The sequence below is a fragment of the Marmota flaviventris genome, chromosome 8 (genome assembly GCF_047511675.1).
Source record: "Marmota flaviventris isolate mMarFla1 chromosome 8, mMarFla1.hap1, whole genome shotgun sequence".
Classification (NCBI taxonomy): Eukaryota; Metazoa; Chordata; class Mammalia; order Rodentia; family Sciuridae; genus Marmota; species Marmota flaviventris.
In genome coordinates this window covers 69,603,446-69,625,363 of record NC_092505.1, presented here as the reverse complement: position 1 = coordinate 69,625,363, position 21,918 = coordinate 69,603,446, and the positions used below count along the sequence as shown (strand labels likewise).

At 36.8% G+C, this 21,918-nt stretch overlaps 1 protein-coding gene across 1 annotated transcript in view; it reads right to left on the bottom strand.

Moving 5' to 3' along the window:
- The window catches only part of Myh15 (myosin heavy chain 15), a 163,143-nt gene that overhangs the window by 76,048 nt on the left and 65,177 nt on the right, over positions 1–21,918 (bottom strand). The window contains 4 exon segments of the mRNA XM_071614911.1: positions 3,517–3,526; positions 7,415–7,558; positions 7,561–7,591; positions 8,629–8,931. Of these exon segments, the coding sequence (XP_071471012.1) occupies positions 3,517–3,526; positions 7,415–7,558; positions 7,561–7,591; positions 8,629–8,931 (488 nt within the window).

Sequence of the window (21,918 nt, the reverse complement as noted above, 5' to 3'; positions counted from 1 at the left end):
GGGTAAAAAAACAGAGTGGAGGAATTACTTCTGACTTTTCTATAGAACAGTAGGATAATTTTTGGTTAAAAAAATCTATGATAGAGAGCCGCGGGCGCTTTGCTCCCATCTGCTTCCTCTTTCGCTTCGCCCCGGGCAGAGAAGGTGAATGTGTAATCAGCAGTTGATTGTAAGTACCCTAGGCAAAGAAAGCTCAGTGCGCCCCACCTTTTCTTTTTTTTTTTTTTTTTTGAATATTTTTTATACAGGGAGAGTTTGTGGATTGGGATCGTTGGCTGGGCTGCGGTTTCTGTGCCGAAAATCCACTCCGCGGGAGCCGCCATTTGCTTTCTGCCGGCTGTCTTGATGGCTATGGCTACATTGTCCAGCAGCCGCACCTAGAGGTTGGAGCTGGGCTGCGTGCCGAGCCCTGTCCTCCAAAGGCTGGACCGCAGCCTTGAGCGCCTGGGTCGCCTGTTTGCCGCTGCACCCTCGGGCAGAGCCTGCTCTGGGGTCGTTCTGCATGCCCCTGCGAGGGGACCCGTGCTTCAGAGGAGGGAGCTGGAGAGCCGTGGCGGCAGCCGCTTGGGCCCCGGGGGCTGGGTACCGGTCGGCGGCGCAGTTACAGTCGCGGAGGAGCGCGGAGCCCCTGAGCATGGCCCCGGGGAAGAGGCGACGGCGGCAGGGTTTAATTTCTAGAAATCTGGACTGGAAACAGAAGCAGCAGTTTGTATAATCCCAAGAACTTGCTTATGCCAGGAAGCTGTAAGGGCAACATGAATATCATTGAGGAGATCTAACATGGCAGCGGGCGGGGAGAGATCAAGTCTCTGACCTCTTCAACTGCGCGGGCATAGGGAGCTGTAAACTGTATAAATGCTGTTTGCTCAGGATCACTAGGCAATGCTGAGCTGACGTGGATCTGGGGTGTACAGTCTGGGCCCCTCAGAACACACACACCGAGCCCGGATCGGCTGCATCCAAGCTCCGGTTCGCCTGCTTCTCGTGACTCAGCACTAACAATCCCGCTGAAATAACTGGTTGGCCCTTAGGAACTTTCAGAGGTAAAAACCAACCGAGCCTTCATAGGCAGTGGCCACAGGATTGAAACGGGGATTGGGAGAGACAGTCAGGACCCACCCGCTGCACTGGTCACCCGGCAAAGGGAACGAACGGTCACCATTTACATGTGATACCACCTTGGAAGAGAACTGACGTCACGGGCGGAGGAGATAACTGCATTGAAACCAGCGCAACAGGGCTCCCAGGAGCAGCAGACATGGAGTGTAGCCAGTATTGTGGTGAGCGTCACAGGTGAGCGCGGCCTGGCTTGAGGAAACAAAAGAGAAGGCCCTAGGCACTCAGGATTGCAGACCCGCCCTGTCTGTGAGGAAGAGCTGCTACACAGTGATTGGTTCCCACTTAGTGAGAGGAGAAGCTTGACCCAGTGGGCACAGCTCCACCTACTGGAAGAGAAATTAATCGAACTCTATGACTGCATTTATTATTATTATTATTATCATTTTTTTTCTTTTTCTTTTTTTTCTTTCATTTTCAATTTTTTATTGTTGTTGTTCTTTAACTTTTTTTAATGTTTCTAATTTTTTTAAAATTTTTTTTATTATTATAATTTTTTAATTTTAATTTTCATTATTTTTATTATCATTATTATTTTTGTAAAAAAAATTTTTTTTCTTTTCTTTCTTTCTTTATTTTCCTAACTTTTTTGTGTGTGTTTTGTTTTTGTTTCTTTTGTCTTTTCAATTTTCTTATTCCCCCTTCCTTGAATTCTACCTGCCTACTCTCATTCTCTTTAGTGACTTCTTCCCTTCCCTTCTAATATCTTTCCTCCCAAGCATCAAATAAATTTATAAGAGTAAACAGTAACTCAGCAGTCAAACATAACAAGAAGTAACATGAGCAGCATAAAAAAGCAAGGAAGAAAAGGGGTACAAACAATGAAGGACAGCCTAAATATTCAGGAGGACCTAGAGTCAGCAGAAAAATGGTCATATAAAGAACTTAAGGAACACCTTAGACAGATGGAATGGAACCTTAAAGAGGATACGAGACAGCAAATCCAAACAGTGAAAGAACACTTTGAAAATCAATTACATAAACAGATAAAAGAAGAAGTTAAGCATCTTTATCAGGAGATAGAGATTATAAAAAAAAAAATCAAACAATAATTCTAGAAATGAAGGAAACGATAAACCAAATTAAAAACTCAATTGAGAGTATCACTAACAGAGTGGAGCAAGTAGAAGCCAGAATGTCAGATAATGAAGACAAAATATATCATCTTGAAAAGAGCCTAGCCAACTCAGAAAAGCTGGTTAAAAATCACGAGAGAAACATCCAAGAGATATGGGATAACATAAAAAAACCAAACCTACAAGTCATCGGGATAGAAGAAAAAAAGGGAACGGATATACAAATTTTAGATGCATACAGGACACCGAGCACACAAAATCACAGTAGACCAACGCCAAGACACATTGTTATGAAGATATCCAATATACAGAATAAAGAGAAAATATTAAAAGCTACAAGAGAAAGGAGGCAGATTACATTCAGGGGTAAACCAATAAGGTTAACAACGGATTTTTCATCACAGACGCTGAAAGCGAGAAGATCCTGGAACAACGTATTTCAAACACTGAAAGACAATGGATGCCAACCAAGAATTCTGTATCCAGCAAAATTAAGCTTCAGGTACGACAACGAAATAAAAATCTTTCATGATAAACAAAAGCTAAAAGAATTTGCAGCCAGAAAACCAGCATTGCAAAGCATCTTGAGCAAAACACTACATGAGGAAGAAATGAAAAACAATAACCAAAACCATCAGTGGGAAGTGCCTCTATAAAAACAGAGGGTGGGGGAAAGCTAACCATGGAGAAACAAACTAAATTAAATTAAAAAAAAAAGATAAATAATCAAACATGGCTGGAAGTACAAACCACATATCAATAGTACCTCTAAACGTTAATGGCTTAAACTCTCCAATAAAGCGACATAGGCTGGTAACATGGATTAAAAAAACAAATCCAACAATATGCTGCCTCCAGGAGACACATCTGATTGCAAAAGACATACACAGGCTGAAGGTGAAAGGTTGGGAAAAAATATACCACGCACACGGTCCTCGTAAGCAAGCAGGGGTGGCCATCCTCATATCGAATAAAATTGACTTCAAGACTAAGTTAATCAAAAGGGATAAGGAAGGACATTATATACTGTTAAAAGGAACCATTCACCAACAAGACATAACAATTATCAATATTTATGCACCAAATAATGGTGCTGCGATGTTCATAAAACAAATTCTCCTCAAGTTCAAGAGTCAAATAGACCACAACACAATAATTATGGGTGACTTCAACACACCTCTCTCACCATTTGACAGATCCTCCAAACAAAAGTTGAATAAAGAAATTATAGAACTCAATATCACAATCAACAACCTAGACTTAACTGACATATATAGAATATATCAACCATCATCAAGTGGATATACTTTTTTCTCAGCAGCACATGGATCCTTCTCAAAAATAGACCATATATTATGCCATAGGGCAACCCTCAGTAAATATACAGGGGTGGAGATAATCCCATGCATTTTATCTGATCATAATGGAATGAAACTGGAAATCAATGATAAAAGAAGGAAGGAAAAATCCTACATCACATGGAAAATGAACAATACGTTACTGAATGATCAATGGGTTACAGAAGACAAAAAGGAGGAAATCAAAAAATTCTTAGAGATAAATGAAAATACAGACACAACATATCGGAATCTATGGGACACAATGAAAGCAGTTTTAAGAGGGAAATTCATCGCCTGGAGGTCATTCCTCAAAAAAAAGGAAAAACCAATAAATAAATGAGCTCACACTTCATCTCAAAGCCCTAGAAAAGGAAGAGCAAAACAACAGCAAATGTAGCAGAAGGCAAGAAATAATTAAAATCAGAGCGGAAATCAACGAAATTGAAACAAAAGAAACTATTGAAAAAATTAACAAAACTAAAAGTTGGTTCTTTGAAAAAATAAATAAGATCGACAGACCCTTAGCCATGCTAACGAAGAGAAGAAGAGAGAGAACTCAAATTACTAACATACGGGATGAAAAAGGCAATATCACAACAGACGCTACAGAAATACAGAAGACAATTAGAAATTATTTTGAAAACCTATATTCCAATAAAATAGAAGATAGTGAAGACATCGATAAATTCCTTAAGTCATATGATTTTCCCAGACTGAGTCAGGAGGATACTCAAAACTTAAACAGACCAATATCAATAGATGAAATAGAAGAAGCAATCAAAAGACTTCCAACCAAGAAAAGCCCAGGACCGGATGGGTATACAGCGGAGTTTTACAAAACCTTTAAGGAAGAATTAATACCAATACTTTTCAAGCTATTTCAGGAAATAGAAAAAGAGGGAGCTCTGCCAAATTCATTCTATGAGGCCAACATCACCCTGATTCCGAAACCAGACAAAGACACCTCAAAGAAAGAAAACTACAGACCAATATCTCTAATGAACCTAGATGCAAAAATCCTCAATAAAATTCTGGCCACTCGGATACAAAGGCATATCAAAAAAATTGTGCACCATGATCAAGTAGGATTCATCCCTGGGATGCAAGGATGGTTCAATATACGGAAATCAATAAATGTTATTCACCACATCAATAGACTTAAAGATAAGAACCATATGATCATCTCAATAGACACAGAAAAAGCATTCGACAAAGTACAGCATCCCTTTATGTTCAAAATGTTAGAAAAACTAGGAATAACAGGAACTTACCTCGACATAGTAAAAGCTATCTATGCTAAGCCTCAGGCTAGCATCATTCTCAATGGAGAAAAATTGAAGGCATTCCCCCTAAAATCTGGAACAAGACAGGGATGCCCTCTATCACCACTTCTATTCAATATAGTTCTCGAAACACTGGCCAGAGCAATTAGACGAAAGAAATTAAAGGCATAAAAATAGGAAAGGAAGAACTTAAATTATCACTATTTACAGATGACATGATTCTATACCTAGAAGACCCAAAAGGGTCTACAAAAAAACTACTAGAACTAATAAATGAATTCAGCAAAGTGGCAGGATATAAAATCAACACGCATAAATCAAAGGCATTTCTGTATATCAGCGACAAAACTTCTGAAACGGAAATGAGGAAAAACACTCCATTCACAATATCCTCAAAAAAAATAAAATACTTGGGAATCAACCTAACAAAAGAGGTGAAGGACTTATACAATGAAAACTACAAAACCCTAAAAAGAGAAGTAGAAGAAGATCTTAGAAGATGGAAAAATATACCCTGTTCATGGATAGGCAGAACTAACATCATCAAAATGGCGATATTACCAAAAGTTCTCTATAGGTTTAATGCAATGCCAATCAAAATCCCAATGGCATTTCTTGTAGAAATAGATAAAGCAATCATGAAATTCATATGGAAAAATAAAAGACCCAGAATAGCAAAAGCAATTCTAAGCAGGAAGTGTGAATCAGGTGGTATAGCGATACCGGATTTAAAACTATATTACAGAGCAATAGTAACAAAACCAGCATGGTACTTGTACCAAAACAGGCGGGTGGACCAATGGTACAGAATAGAGGACACAGAGACTAATCCACAAAGTTACAACTATCTTATATTTGATAAAGGAGCTAAAAGCATGCAATGGAGGAAGGATAGCATCTTCAACAAATGGTGTTGGGTAAACTGGAAATCCATATGCAACAAAATGAAACTGAATCCCCTCCTCTCGCCATGCACAAAAGTTAACTCAAAGTGGATCAAGGAGCTAGATATCAAATCAGAGACTCTACGTCTGATAGAAGAAAAAGTTGGCTCCGATCTACACATTGTGGGGTCGGGCTCCAAATTCCTTAATAGGACACCCATAGCTCAAAAGTTAATAACAAGAATCAACAAATGGGACTTACTTAAACTGAAAAGTTTTTTCTCAGCAAGAGAAACAATAAGAGAGGTAAATAGGGAGCCTACATCATGGGAACAAATTTTTACTCCTCACACTTCAGATAGAGTCCTAATATCCAGAATATACAAAGAACTCAAAAAATTAAACAATAAAAAAACAAATAACCCAATCAACAAATGGGCCAAAGACCTGAACAGACACTTCTCAGAGGAGGACATACAATCAATCAACAAGTACATGAAAAAATGCTCACCATCACTAGCAGTCAGAGAAATGCAAATCAAAACCACCCTAAGATACCATCTCACTCCAGTAAGATTGGCAGCCATTATGAAGTCAAACAACAACAAGTGCTGGCGAGGATGTGGGGAAAAGGGTACTCTTGTACATTGCTGGTGGGACTGCAAACTGGTGCGGCCAATCTGGAAAGCAGTATGGAGATTCCTGGGAAAGCTGGGAATGGAACCACCATTTGACCCAGCTATTGCCCTTCTCGGACTATTCCCTGAAGACCTTAAAAGAGCGTACTACAGGGATACTGCTACATCGATGTTCATAGCAGCACAATTCACAATCGCTAGACTGTGGAACCAACCCAGATGCCCTTCAATAGATGAATGGATAAAAAAAATGTGGCATTTATACACAATGGAGTATTATACAGCACTAAAAAATGACAAAATCATGGAATTTGCAGGGAAATGGATGGCACTAGAGCAGATTATGCTTAGTGAAGCTAGCCAATCCCTAAAAAACAAATACCAAATGTCTTCTTTGATATAATGAGAGCAACTAAGAACAAAGCAGGGAGGAAGAGCAGGAAGAAAAGATTAACATTAAACAGATACATGAGGTGGGAGGGAAAGGGAGAGAAAAGGGAAATTGCATGGTAATGGAGGGAGATCCTCATTGTTATACAAAATTACATATAAGAGGTTGTGAGGGGAATGGGAAAATAAACAAGGAGAGAAATGAATTACAGTAGATGGGGTAGAGAGAGAAGATGGGAGGGGAGGGGAGGGGAGATAGTAGAGGATAGGAAAGGTAGCAGAATACAACAGTTACTAATAGGGCATTATGTAAAAATGTAGATGTGTAACCGACGTGATTCTGCAATCTGTATTTGGGGTAAAATTGGGAGTTCAAAACCCACCTGAATCAAATGTATGAAATATGATATGTCAAGAGCTTTGTAATGTTTTGAACAACCAATAAAAAAAAATCTATGATATATTTTTAAATTACTATAAGAGCACAAAATTCCAAACATAAAAATGACTCATGTTTGAAGAGATGCAAATGTCAATACCCTGATTTGAATATTATACATTGTATACACGAACTGAATTACCACAATGTACTTCATAAAGATGTACAAATATTATGTGTCCATGATTTTTTTTAATTGGAGGTAAGTGTGAACATACAGATTGCTAACTAGTTCCATCCATTGCTACTTACCTCATCAACGCGCTGCCCCAGGTTCAGGATTGATTTGCTCAAGTTGCTCTGTTTCTCCTCTGTGTGCACACACTCCTGGGTCTGCTAAGGAGCTTTCCGCATGGACTTGGTTGCTCAGTTAAGTTTGCTGATTTCCTTCTCAGAGATTCTACCTCCTCAGGCAAGCTCTTGACCTGTGGGAAGAAGACAGAGATCTTCATTAGAGCCACCACTGGAAGCATGAGCATGACACCAAGGGTCTTCCTTTTTGTGGTCCAAAACCCTCATGAGGTATCCAATGTTATCGAGAGCTACTTTTAACCAATTTCCTGATACAGTCTTTAAAACTATGTTTTCTTCCAAAAAGAAAAAATAAACATATATGTATACATATATGTGTATGTAATCTGGCATGGAAAAATGTATTCTGGTCAGTTACCAATATGGCTTGATGGACAGATCATTGTCAGAGCCTTATATTACTGGATGACAACTCCAGTAAAGGTAATTGTGCTTTCCTTTGAGGATTCAGGGGACATGTACTAATTGCCCCAGAGTCCCAAGGGAGGGACAGATAAAGAAGGGTTCCAGCAGATTATACATGCAAAAGTGGAAGCTAGCTTTATCAGGCCCTGGTGCTTTTTATATGGAAGGGAATTGATAAACACAAGAACTGATATTTAATTATTTGCCAAAATTACAGAGTCATTTTGAAGATTAGCTGTTTGTCAAAAGTTTTATAAAGACTCCTCACTAATCTCAATCCACAAATAGATACAGAAATCAAAACTCACAAGTAAAGAAAATACCAGAATTCTCCCTGAACTGGAATTAAAGTGATGGCTGCAAGGTGAAAATCCATATCATTGGCAGAAATTGGTTTTCAAACACATCCCAAATTACCTTTTTGCAAATGTCATCATGCTCTTTCTCCTTCCAAAAAAATAGATTTAGGGACCCCATGAAACCATTTGGTTCTTTCCATTAGATTTCAGATGACATTAGACTAAAGCAAATGATAATATTTCATTTGGTGGATTAAGTGAGGCTCCCTAAATTCAAATTGGGAAATCACAGTTTATCAGACCCTTTATTTTATGCCAGTTCAGACTCTCAGTGCTATGAAGTTGCAGGCCATTATGTTAAGTAAACAGCACACTGTGGGTACTGAAGCCTGGTCTGGGAGTGGAATCCAGGCATTTCGGCCTTCCTAATATTACAGAAAACGCACCTGATTCTCTGAAGCATGCTTCTCCTTTTCTGACTTCGCTAATATTGTTTCCAGGTCATCGATTTCTTTCTTCAACTCAGAACATTCATCTTCGAGTTTCCGCCCCCTGGCAGTCAGTGCAGAATTTATCTCCTCTTCTTCCTCCACCCACTCAGACAGCTCCTCAACTCTGGCCTCCAGCTCGATCTGGGATTTAATCAGCGACTCGCACTTCTCTTCAACATTTGCCAGGGTCTCTCCTTCTGCCATGAGAAGAAAATTGTTGCCAACAGCTGGAAGTAATTTATCAGTTAGGCGAAAATGCTGCTTAACACATAGCAAAGAGATAATTGCCTGCCCTCTGCCCAGCACCCTCACCTACCTTTCCTAGGCAGCTGAAATAATATTCCCAGGTCCCTGATCCTGTTGTTGAGAAGTGGAGCAGCTGCTTGTGTTTGGAGGAGCTTTCCATCTTCAGGCCTATTCAATAGATTAGATGACCTCTTCTAAAGCACTTAATAGAATCCCCTGGCCTAAGGAGTTTGCATGCCTGCAATGATCAGTGATGTGCAGCTTAAATCACACCTTCTGGAAGCAACAATGTGGGCACTTAGCTTGAAGTTGATACCTGCTCTTTTAATAAAGCTGTGTTTCCTCAGCCAATAAACTATTTATAATATTATTATAAGGGCCCAGATGCACTTGTTTAATGTATATGGATTTCTAACAAACTGAGCAGAGCTGAGTATGTTTTATACACAGGCTGAATTTAGAATTCATAGTTATTTACAAGTCACTAACTGGATATTACTATTGTTTCTAACTACATTTTTGCCTCAAAGATTCTGTGAGCATTAATTCTATGAGTTCTACACTTAGAGCGTAAAATAGTTTGTTTTACAAGCACTTCCTCCAAATCTCAAGGTGACCTATTGTTTCTGTGTTATGGATCAAAAACAAAACAAAACAAAACAAAAAACAAACAACCCCAAAAAACCGTAGAGTCTTTTTGCTATAGAGTATCTTTCATAACTTTGATCTCCTCTAATTTGTCTTCTTTAGAGGCTAAATAAAACCTCTTGCTTACAAGTTCTTACAGGTGTGTTATGAATAAGTTCTCATTGCAAAGTGACTTCACAAGCCTCTTCATCTTCCACCTCTCTCTCATCCATCCTCCACAACATGCCAGTGGGACAATTTCTTAACTCTTCCTTTGCTTGCATAAGGTGTTTCAACCAATTAGATCAAGAGCTGAAAAATGTAAAAATCTGGACTATCTGCCTCTGCACAACTCTTGGATAGAGAATGTCTACCTGTCCAAGAAACAGGATCACAGGGCACAGACCGAGAGAGGAATAAAATGGTAAATTTCCAACTTCACTGAAGACCCATAAGAGAGGGACCAAATGAAAAAGAAATATCAAGTTACAAAGAAGAGTCCATGCAAATCAAAGAGGCTTCTAATGTTTGGGAAATAACAGGGACATCTGATTTCAGTTCACTGGGGATTGACATGCAAATGGCACTTCACTGCATTTCAGTCAATACATTACAGGAACTGTCACCATCACCAAAAAAAAAGAGAGTACAGTCTAATAAACACCATTGATCCCTTTGTTAAACAACGGTGGAGTTTTGGGGGTCAGCTGAGCAATGGTGTGTCCCATCTTTTCCCCAATGGAAGTTATTCTCACATAATTTTAATGTTAATTGGAATGGATTCACCCAGTTCTGCTGACATTTTGAGTAAAGTAAATAATTTTAAAAGGATCTCTGACTTGTTGATCTGAGGGTTAGACATGCCCTTCAAACTAAATTTTAAAATATTTCATAGTTTTGTTAACTTTTTACTCAGTTACAATTTAAACTCACCCTAGTCTTTGTACATTTGCTCTAGAAACTTGCTTCCATGTATTTCTGTGACCCCCAAAATGATCTTTAACAAGTATTCCAAGCCTTTGTACACCATGCCTCTATACACATTGGATCCATTTCTTCCTTTCACATCACCTTGGATAGCACAGGCTATTCTCCATCAATAGGAGGAATGAAGGGACCCAGGAGTCTGGGTTTCATCCAAAGCTATCTCTCTAATAAGCCAAAATGTGTTATAAATTGTGATTATTATATTATGAATTTTAAGTAGGTTTTCAATGGAATTCAGGACTTTATTTTTAACAAAGGTGAATATTTATTTTGTATAAAAATAGAAATCGCAATAAAATACGAATGTTATACTAATACCCTAATTTGTATTTTTAATAAGCATCTCAAGTGATGCTAGAGTTCTAGAATTGCTGTTTTGCTAAATATTTATCAAAAATGTTGGTTTCAGTGTACAGTTTTATGTGAAATGTGGAGTGCTGGAATACAGTAAAATAGCATATCTCCAAATAAAAGGATAACTTGGATCACTCTAAAAATACATTTTCTGGTTTTAGTTTTTTCTGTTTCCAGTAAGTTTATAACACAGGAAAAAGTGTTCAAATGATGGTATTTGAGAATTTTTTTAAAAAACTTATCAGTGTGCCGAGTGGGCAGAAAATGTAATAAAGGTGAATAAAATTTTATCCTTACTGTTTTGGAGTTTAGAGTATTCCAGGTGGCTAGGGAGAAGAAATGTGAAGGGGAGTAATACCACACAGGCATCAAGTGGAGAGAGGGGCTCAATGCTAAGACCAAGAGTTGGAATCTAAAATATATATATGGCAGGACCTGAAGGTATCCCATGGAAAGCAGTATGATTTTTTTTTTTTTCTTTAAGACAATGGATCTTAACCCTGACCAGATAACAGAATTGCCCATACAGATTCTTGAAACCACAAAGGATCTGCTTAATTACAATACCTTAGACTAGGATTAAGCATCTTTTTATTTTTTCAAACTTCATGGTGAATTTGATGCAATGATAAAAAATTGACAACTGATGGTCTAAGAGGACTCATTTTTAATGGTAATTCAGATTTAGGAAGACAAGAATTAGGAATAACTGGAAGCACATTGCAATAGTCCTGAAGATTTCAGTCAAGCCTTTCTCAGAAACAGCAAAAATCTTGGCTGCTGCTTTGCAATTAGATCATGGTCTACACACAAATTTAAATTGGACTCAGAACTCTCTGGCCTCTTGAAAGATTACGGTCTTCAATGAGCAGACATTGAAGTGATGAGTTTTTATAAACAGTAAGAGTTGCTAAACTGTCATAATCATGGTAAGTATAAAGAGAAAACTTGTAGCAGATGTATGAAAGAAAGAAACTGCAAGAGAGGAAAAAAGAAACAAAGGAGTAACAAAAAGTCAGAAAACAACAAATAAACCTGCAGCAGTAAGTCCTCACCTACCAATAGTTACTTTAAATATAAAAGGATTAAATCTCCAATTAGGACACAGAATGAATTAATTTTTTAAAATGACAGAACCATTTACAAGAAACTCACTTCACCTCTAAGGACACACAGACCAAAAGTAAAGGACTGGAAAAAAATATTCTACACAAATGACAACTATAAAATCAACAAATATTTAGCTAGATGAAGAAACAGAAGACTCAAGTAAGTAAAAGCATAAATGAAAGAGGAAAATCACAACCAGTTTCTCCAAAAACCAAAGGATGGTAAGAGATTACTATAAACACTTATGAGCCCCAAACTAGATATCCTAGAAGAAATGGATAAATTCCTAGAATCATATAGTCTATCAGAATGGAATGAAAAAGAAATAGAAAATCTAAACACACCAATAATAGTGTAGGGATATTACATCAGTCATCAAAAATATACCAACAAAGGAAATAGAATTTATTTTTCAGAAACAGAAAAAGGTGGCCCTAAAATTCATATTGGACAACCAAAGGTCCTGAATAGCCAACTAATTCTTGAGCAAAACACACAAAGCTGGAGGAATCATATTACCTGAATTCAAAATATACTACAAAACTCTAGTAATTAAAACATGGTACGGCCACTAAAATAGATATTTGGACAAAAGTAACAGAATAGAGAGCCCAGAAATAAATCTAAACATTTATGGTCAACTGATATTCAACAAAAATGACAAGACACACAATATGGAAAGGAAACTATCTTTAGTAAGTGGTGTGGTAGTTAGCTATCCCCATGATGAGATATAAGTAGACCCTTTTTTCATACCATGGGCAAATATTATTTTAAAAATGATTTAAAGACTTCAAACTATAAAACTATTAGAAGAAAACTTATAGACAAACTCCTTAACATTGGTCTGGCAATGATCCCCAAACACAAGCAACACAAGTAGACAAATAGGATTGCATTGAACTAAAAAGCTCAAGAACAGCAAAGGAAACAATCAACAAAGAGACAACCTATGAAATGGGAGAATATATTTACAGACTATGTATCTGATAAGAGATTAATATCCAAAATATATAAAGAACTCAAACTCAATAGTATGAAAATAAATAACCTCATTAAAAATGAGCAAAAACTGGGATAGATATTTCTCAGAGATGACACACAAATGACCAACAGGTGCATAAAAAATATTCTACATCATTAATCATCAGGGAAAGGCAAATTAAAACCACAATGAAATATCAACTCACACCTATTAGGATGGCTATTACCAAAAAGACAAAAGCTAGGTGTTGAATAATATGTGTGGAAAAGATAACCCTTAAACATCATTGGTAGGAAGATAACTAGTATTACCATTATGAAAAACAGTATGGAGGTTCTCAAAAAATTAAAAATAGAACAACTGCATGATCCAGTTTATCCCATGTCTATGTATTTTGCCAAAGGAAATGAAATAATGATTTCAAAGAGATACTTTTCCCATGTCCACTGAAGTTTTTCAGCCAAGAAATGGAATCAACCTAATTGAACACCAGTAGATGAATGAATTTAGAAACTGCAGTATATATGCAATAGAATATTATTCTGCCTTGAAAAATAAGGAAATTCATTCATTTGCAAAAAGGTGAATCCAGAGGACATTACACTACATGAAAATAATCTAGGGACAGAAAGAAAAAACATTGTATGATTTCACTTAGTTATGAGATATCAAAGAGTCAAACTAACAGAATCATAGGTAAAATGGTAATTGCTATGAGACATGGAGTGGGGGAAATTGGGGAGATGTTGATCAAAGGGAATTCAGTTCCAGTTAAGCAGGATGCATAAATTCTGGAGATCAAATACACAGTATGGTGACAATAGTTGCCAACCTTGTACTATATTCTAGAAACTTGCTCATACAGTAAATCTCATACTCACCATAAACACATACAAAATATAACTATGAAAATGTTAATTAGCTTAATTGTGGTAACCACTGTGTATACATTGTCAAAGCACCAGATTATCTAACATAAATATGTGCAGTTTTTATGTTAATAAAACCTCAACAACTCTGGAAAAATTAAAAAGAATACACCCAAAGCAAGCAGAAGGAAGAAAGGAATAAAGAAGAGATCAGAAATTAATGAACCAGAAAACAGAGTAAAAGTTGGAAAAGGGGGTTTTATTAAATAGACCAAGTAAATGAATGATCCTATGATAAGAACAGGAGAGAAGATACAAGTGTAGAATGAGACTCAAGGAATAATTGGGGTTATGTTCCAGCAACATAATTATAAACACAGTCAAGATTTAAAAATCACGCTAGTTGGGCATGGTGATATACACTTGTAATCCTAGGTTCTTGGAAGGCTGAGGCAGGAGGATCACAAGTTCAAGGACAGCCTGGGCAACTGAGCAAGACCCTCCCTCAAAATAAAAATTTTAAAAAGGAGCTAGGGATATAGCTTAGTGATAGAGTGATTTTCTAGCACAAGACCCTGGATTCAATTCTCAGCACCACAACTTAGTTAATTAAAATCCTTATCTATAAAATTGAAAAAGGTACAAAAATTTAAAATTCCTTTTTTTAAAAAAGAAATATATCTAAAATGACTCAAGAAGGATCAAAGTCCCAAAAGATCTATAATAATAAATTAACACAAAATAATAAAAAACAAAAGGATTACCAGATCCAGCTAGTTTTGTAAGCAAATTCCACCAATATTCAAGGATCAAATGTCTCATATTATGAAAAGAGAACATTCAACAATTCTTAATGTTTTGTTCTTATTTTTCAGTATTAGGGATTGAACCCAGGGGTAGTCTACCACTGAGCTACCCTTTTTTTATTTTGAGATGGGGTCTCGCCTAAATTGGTTAGAACTGGCCTGAAACTTTCCATTGCTTTGCATCAGCTTCCCAGGTCATTGGGACTATCGACATATGCCACCATACCTGGTTCTTTAATTCTTTTCTGAGGATAACCTTGATCAGATGATAGAGCAGAGGAAAAGAAAATTACAGGTCAATCTTATTCATGAATGTTACCATGAAATTTTGCAATCAAACCCATCACTGTGAAGCAAACTGTGTTCAATATTTTAAAAAGTATTTTAATATAATGCAATACACTTACAGATTAATTTAGAAAAATTGTCTTACTGTTTCAATGGAAGCAGATACAGGATTTCATCATTTTCCTGATTAAAAAAAATTTGTTCAAAAGAAAATGGAAGGAATGCTCTCCATACAATAAATCACTTTTACCAGAAACAATGGAAAGTATCATTCTTTAATTGATACTTTCCCAATATCAGAAATACAACAAGTGTTAGTCAATGTTTTTAAATCTTGAAATACCACAAGTTGATATGACTATGAGGCCATGGGACTCTCCTACACTGTTGCTGTAGAGAAATTGGAAAGCATTTTGTAAATGAAATTCCATGTAACCTAACACTTACTAAGCATTGCCACAAGAATTGTCACTCTAAGTGTGTGCCTAATTTCAGCTGCTGTCCATAAACTGTTATCATAGAATGGATCAAATTTGAGTAATGCCACTCTTAAGAAACTCTAGCAAATGTGCCAGGGGAAGCAATTATGTTATTGGAAGAAAAATGTTATTGGAGAATTCTTTAAAATAGCAAAAAATTGGAAATTTACTTTAGTTGGACAAATAGTGTTATATTCATGCAATGGAATACTATACATCAATTAAAACCAGTAATCTTGTCATAGATTTACCAACACTTCTATATTTGTAATATTAGTACTGAGTATAAAAGATAAACTTCTGGATCAACTAAACAGAATATTGTTATGTGAAGAGTAAATCATGTTAGATTGTGCCATTTTTAAGGGTTTCTACATTTCTAATAAAGGTAGAGAATATATTTTATATGGCTTATACATGAAACATGGAATGAGATAAAAGAAATTCAAGGCCTGGGGAGGGAGGGATAGGACTTAGACAAAGGAAAAATACATGGCTCTTTTAACTGTGTCTGATAGGATTTTTTTAAAAAATAAAGCTGGCTCTCTGGACCACTAGCAAGAAATTAATCATGAAAGACTATCTAGTCTTCCATTGTTCCAAGTCAGAGCAGGCAAAAAAAAAAAATCAGATATTAGATATTAGATCAAATATCAGATATTAAATAATAATATTTTTTTTTTGTCAGCAATTAGAGGGGGTAACAAAATAGAGCTTCCATGACTTATAATGAACAGGTCATAATGGCCTCACTTAGAAATAAGGAAGTGAACCACAGAGAAATTAAGAGTTATACCCAAGTTTATGCAACCAGTCCTAGAAGCTATGTTCACAGGATCCCCAAACTCCCATACCACACTGAACACTATCTGAAAGTCACAGAAAACCCTTAAAATGTTGCCTCATTAATATCTTTGACATCCATGCAATAATATTTATTTCTTTAGGCAAACTGAGATTAACAAATTGTCAATTGAACAAGTTTCACTAAGAACCTGTAGACGTCTCTCCTAAATATAAATTATGTTAAGAAAAAGGTGACTACAACCACTGCAGAATCCCTTGCTGACAGTCTCTGGAGATTTTTTTAGCTTGCTTTCCATAATTCTATTAGAGAATAGACAAAACCTACATGGAAATGTCCAAAGGTAGTGATAAATGCCTCTAGTGAACCTGCCTGAGACAAAAACTTGTGATTACATGTCACCAAAAGCCATATTTTCTGACCTAGGGGAAGCAATAAAGTGGTCCTAACACCTCCCCACTCTGAAGCCACCTTCCCTGCAGAGTTGGCGGTGGGGTAGGTATGCAGGCCTGTGCAGGTCTGCTTCTGTTATAAATTGTGAGACACACCACCTGCAGAGGTCTACACTTCTAGACTATAAACAATCCCTCCCAATGGGAAAGCTAGAAGCAACGGAGGTAATATCTGAATTACACTCATACTTGGTTAGATAAGGCAATAAAGTCCATCACACTGTCTTTTTGGTATGCTATGATTTAAAAACGTTTTAGACTCAGCCTAATCAGAGGAAGCATCTCTTTACCACAACCCTGAGATAGAGTCACATTGATAGAAGAAATAATTAGATCAAGGCACAAATTATGCAGCAGTAGGGATTCAGAGTAGAGATATAAGTAATATAATACCTTTCTTCTAGAATCTTCTGGAATATGAATCACATATTTTTTAGTATGTTTGACTTGGAACAATGGAAGACTAGATAGTCTTTCATGATTAGTTTCTTGCCAGAGAACCAGATTTAAAAAAAAAAAAAAAACACCTAAAAAATATCAGATATTAGTTTAATTCATCAGAGATGTTCAGCAAATATGTGTTGAATGACTATAAACAATCAAAGTATTCTTCAGGACAACCTTATCCGTCCTGTGTCTTCTTGGATTGTTTTTAATGTATAAAATATACACCCTAGAAAGTTTTGGTTTCTAAGTCTTTGCGAAGAATATTTACTTAATCTGTGGTTATGTTATTTGCTTAATAATTAATACCATCCTTCCTCTTATTAATAATAGAGCACCTGGTTTAAGGTCCCAGATGGGTGCAGGCATAAAGTGCTTTAAAGTGCCAGAAGGCGTCCATAAGCTTTTTCCATACAATCTCTGTAGGATATTCTTATTTGTTTTCAAATAACTTCTTTAAAAATGTAAACACACTTTTAGCTAGTGGAACATATTTTAAAAATAGGCCATGATATGGGCCTGGGGCCCTATTGACCCCTCTTCTGGAAGAAGGCACATTTGTCCCATGTGTCAATGATTCAATATGATATTTTTTCAAGAGTAATTAATAACAACCCAGGTAAAGCAAGTTGCCAGAAGCACAAATTTTTGGGAAGCACTCACTTAGAGTACCTCCTTAAAGGTACCTTACACAAACCTGTGAGTGCCCCCTTAAAATATACACAATTTTAAGAGTCAGTGCCCCTTTAAATATGTGCCTTAGGAGCCTCAATTGCCTCATGTGAATTTTGACCCAGATGAGTGCTATATAGCAAAAATAACTGGACACACCAGGAAGTGAGGTACTGTTAACAAAAATCAGTGAAAATAACAGACTGATTTCCAAGTACTCAAAACCTAAGAGTCAAGTAACATTTCATAAACATATCCTACAGAGTTATTTTTCTCTGGGTTCTACACTGGATCCTCCTAATCTCCTCCAAATAATTTGGTCCTTATATGGATGCCATTAGGAGCAACCTCATGTTGACTACCAGATAAGACTAATCAGTGGATTCCCAAAATACCTAGGTCTCTTAGATGTAGTAGAATTTAGAGAATCACATTTAAGTCAGACAGTTTGGGTTATTTATTCATTTACTGAATGGTTGGTTGGTATTAAAGTTGTTAAATTATTGTAAAAATTATTCAGATAGCTTAAAAAATGTATTCCTTAAAAGAGCACACAGTAGACAAATCAGTTCACACAGACAAGCAGTTATCTCCAGGAAGCTTTGATTTGTGTACAGCTTTCTAGCACTGTTAAGATTGATTCAGTATTTTATATCTCAGCCAAATTTGCTTCTATGATTAATTATAAAAATGTAAATGTAGTCAAGACTGAGATTTAAGTAGCATTGAATTTCAACAGCACTGAAACCTCCACTTTGAACTGAGCTCTATTTGTGTTATTTTTGGTCATAAGAGCTAAAGAATACCTCATATTATAATTTAGTGTTCATGGATATTTTAGGAGACACACTCTTTCCTCCTACTCTTCTCCAAATGCTTTCTTTGCAATTTCCTGGTTACCTTAGTGACTCCAAGTTGGTACTGGGTGTGCCTAACTCCAAGGAGCCAAAAAGTTCTTCAGTTGCTTTTCTGCTGCTCTCAGACTTGCTCTTTGGAAAGGTCATTGGGTTTCAGAATGCACTACTTAATTTAAAATGGGGTCGGAGGGATTATGTGATTCAAGAGAAGATTAATCTGGACAAGTGGGGAGAAAGGAAATACAGGTATCTATTTCTACTACTAATATTGCAATTTTCACAAAATTTTTGGTAACAATAATGAAGAAAAAAGAAGTAGTCTCTTCCATTGGTATAATAGTTTTGTATTTTTTTTTCCTTTTTGTTTTAACTAAAAGGCACTGTGAGCACCATCAGATATATTATTTGTACATAATAGTTGGGTTCATTTTGACATAATCAAACACACATGGAATTTCATTTACCATGTATCAGTTCCCTGTTCCCCTCCTTTCTTTCCCCTTCTGCCTCCTGCTATTTATCTTCCTCTTCTCTACTGGTATACCTTCAACTTATGTATTTTCAGCTGGCACTTTATAGATACACATGCACATAGTGCAATTTTGTCAAGTTCATTAGGCCATTTCCTTCTCTTTCCTATCCATCCTCTTCATCCTCCTTCTTCTGCACCTTCCCTCTATCTTTTTTTTTTATATCAATAGCTCCCTTACCCCCTGTTTGCTCTAACTTCTGCACATGAAAGAAAACATTCAACACTTTTTACAGTGCTTTAGTGATGAATCTCATTTGTTTGTCTGCTCAATTATGGAGACGTATTGGAAGGAGAAATAAAAATGGAAGCAAGAATAAGTATCTCTATCAGGTAGGTAGATACAGAACTGAATGCAGAGATATTAAGTATCTTTTCCAAGATTCTTTTACTCTATTGGTGAGATGGGGGAGAATGCGATATATGCTTGATTCTGAGACTGGTACACTTCTCTCTACTACACTTTGCTAAAATTGGCTTCATGATTATGATCATTACTTCCACTTTTAGAATTTGGGAAATGGAAGGCAAAGATTCACCTCCTACCATGCAACCTGCTGGCTTCCTTCCATTCACAGGCTTGCTAGGAGAGCATATTCCTGCTCAGATACCAGCTACTATTGATTATGCACAACATTTCAGAGATTCATTTTAAGTTCCTGGTTTTTCTTCTGTACATAATTCTTCTCAATGTGGGCCTATTATCTGTTAATAGAGATTTAAGGATATTACAGCTTCATAGATGTTGAATTTAAAGAGAAATAAAAATGGAACTCTGTCATATATCTCACCGACACCAAAACTCACCGATTTGTAGTCTGGAGGACATCCACCAAACACACTCTGTGTGCCTAAACAGAGAGGAAAACAGAATGGACAGCCTCACATTTCTGGGATCCTAGAAAAAAATGTTTCCCTTTGTTTAAAATCACCATATAGCAGTCAGTTTGGAAAACCTTTATGGTACATCTCACTCCCTTCCATGATATCATTATGGCACAGCTGCTGAAGAATGCAAAAAATGGTCCATTGCACCTTTAGAACAGGGTCACACTGGGTCAGTGCCTAATAATGACTATCCCAGATTTGTCCTAATTCCTGCATCTTGGAATAAAAAATCTGAATTTGGTGTGCAAAGGTCATAGGCATTTACTGACTCCCAGCCTGATGGTGCTCACAGTGCCCATCTCTTATGGAAGAGTCTCTAAATGTTTTATCTGAATATGGAACAAGCCTCTGAGTTCACAGATCAGATTTTAAGCAAATACTCCTTGAAGATGAAGAAAAAAGGACATTATTTTGCTAGAATCCAAATGGCTGGTATCTTATCCATTTGTTAACCACAAAACAGCTAGAAATGACAACAAGACCTCAAAAGTGCACTGCCATCTCCAGGTAGGAGGGACGACAAAATGGGGGAATAGGCACAAACTCAAAATTCTGTTTATAATTTACTGAGATAGGACTTGGCCACATCCTGATCTTCATTGTTCTCTTATTACGTTGACTAAATTTTATTCTACAGTCTAAGCATCCTCCTATCGACCTCTTTGTCCACCAAAAGCAGCTCTATTACAACAATCAGCTGAAATCTCTGATAGAAGACTTTGAAAAACTTTTCACCAGTTCTCCTGGGAGAATCCAAGGGGTAATCCTAACAAAATATGCTGTGACTCTGCCTATGTCTAGGATCACAGAAATAAACTATCTACCTGTACCCCAATCCCTGTCAGGGACAGAAACAGATGATTTATAACAAGGAGAATGTAGAGTTCTCAGATACCTCGAGATCAAACAACATCTGTTCCCCTTTAAGTACATATGAATTGTTTTGATTAGATCATGAAGCTTTTCTTGAAAACCTATTGAAATCAAAGCTGCCTGGATGGAAGACAACTCTAATAGGTAACAGAATTGCTCCAAATAGAGGCCTCTAATTAGTTTCCTTGCTAGATGGAAGCAGTGTCCTTAGATGCATTCAGAAACCCAGCTGATAAGAAACAATGAGGCAAAAACATAAAGCCCTGAATGAACATGAAGTGTTTGCATTGCAAAACTACGGCATCATTGTTTGGCATCACACTTTCCCAAAATAGGACACAGACTGTCAAAACTGGGGTCTTAATTACAGTAGGTTAATAAAAAAACGCAAGCTACTACAGAACCTCAGAAACCAGAATTAGAAACATCTGGCCACATATTCCAAGGGTGGTTAGTGCCCTGAAGACACAGGTGCTCATCAGATATGCTTGTTTGAGGCTGGGAGCTCCAACCATAGCTCCACGTGGGACTAGAATTCCAAATAGAGGATGGCAATCTTCAAATCCACTATTTAAAGACGACAATCTGTGTTAATAGCATAAAAAATTGTTTTGCAAATAAAAACACTTTCAGAATTTGCCACTATGGCCCAGCCCATTATCCCCCTACCACCGATTCACTTGTCAGAAGCACATAACTAAGAAATGGATACCATTAGACAGAGAAGGTGTTCCTATTGGGAAGAAAGATTAGAGGGAGCTTTTCACAATTAAAGATGGATTTGCAAACTATCTTTATCGTCAATTTAGATAATTCAGACAAAGTAATATCCTTTATTCTGAAATATCTACCCTAATCCCCCAATTGATTACTCAATCCCTTTTTTACTACAATTTGCCCTCCTGGAAATTAGAATAGGAGCACACTTACATTTTAACACAAAATTCAAGTTGAAATAGAAGTAGCAATACCAA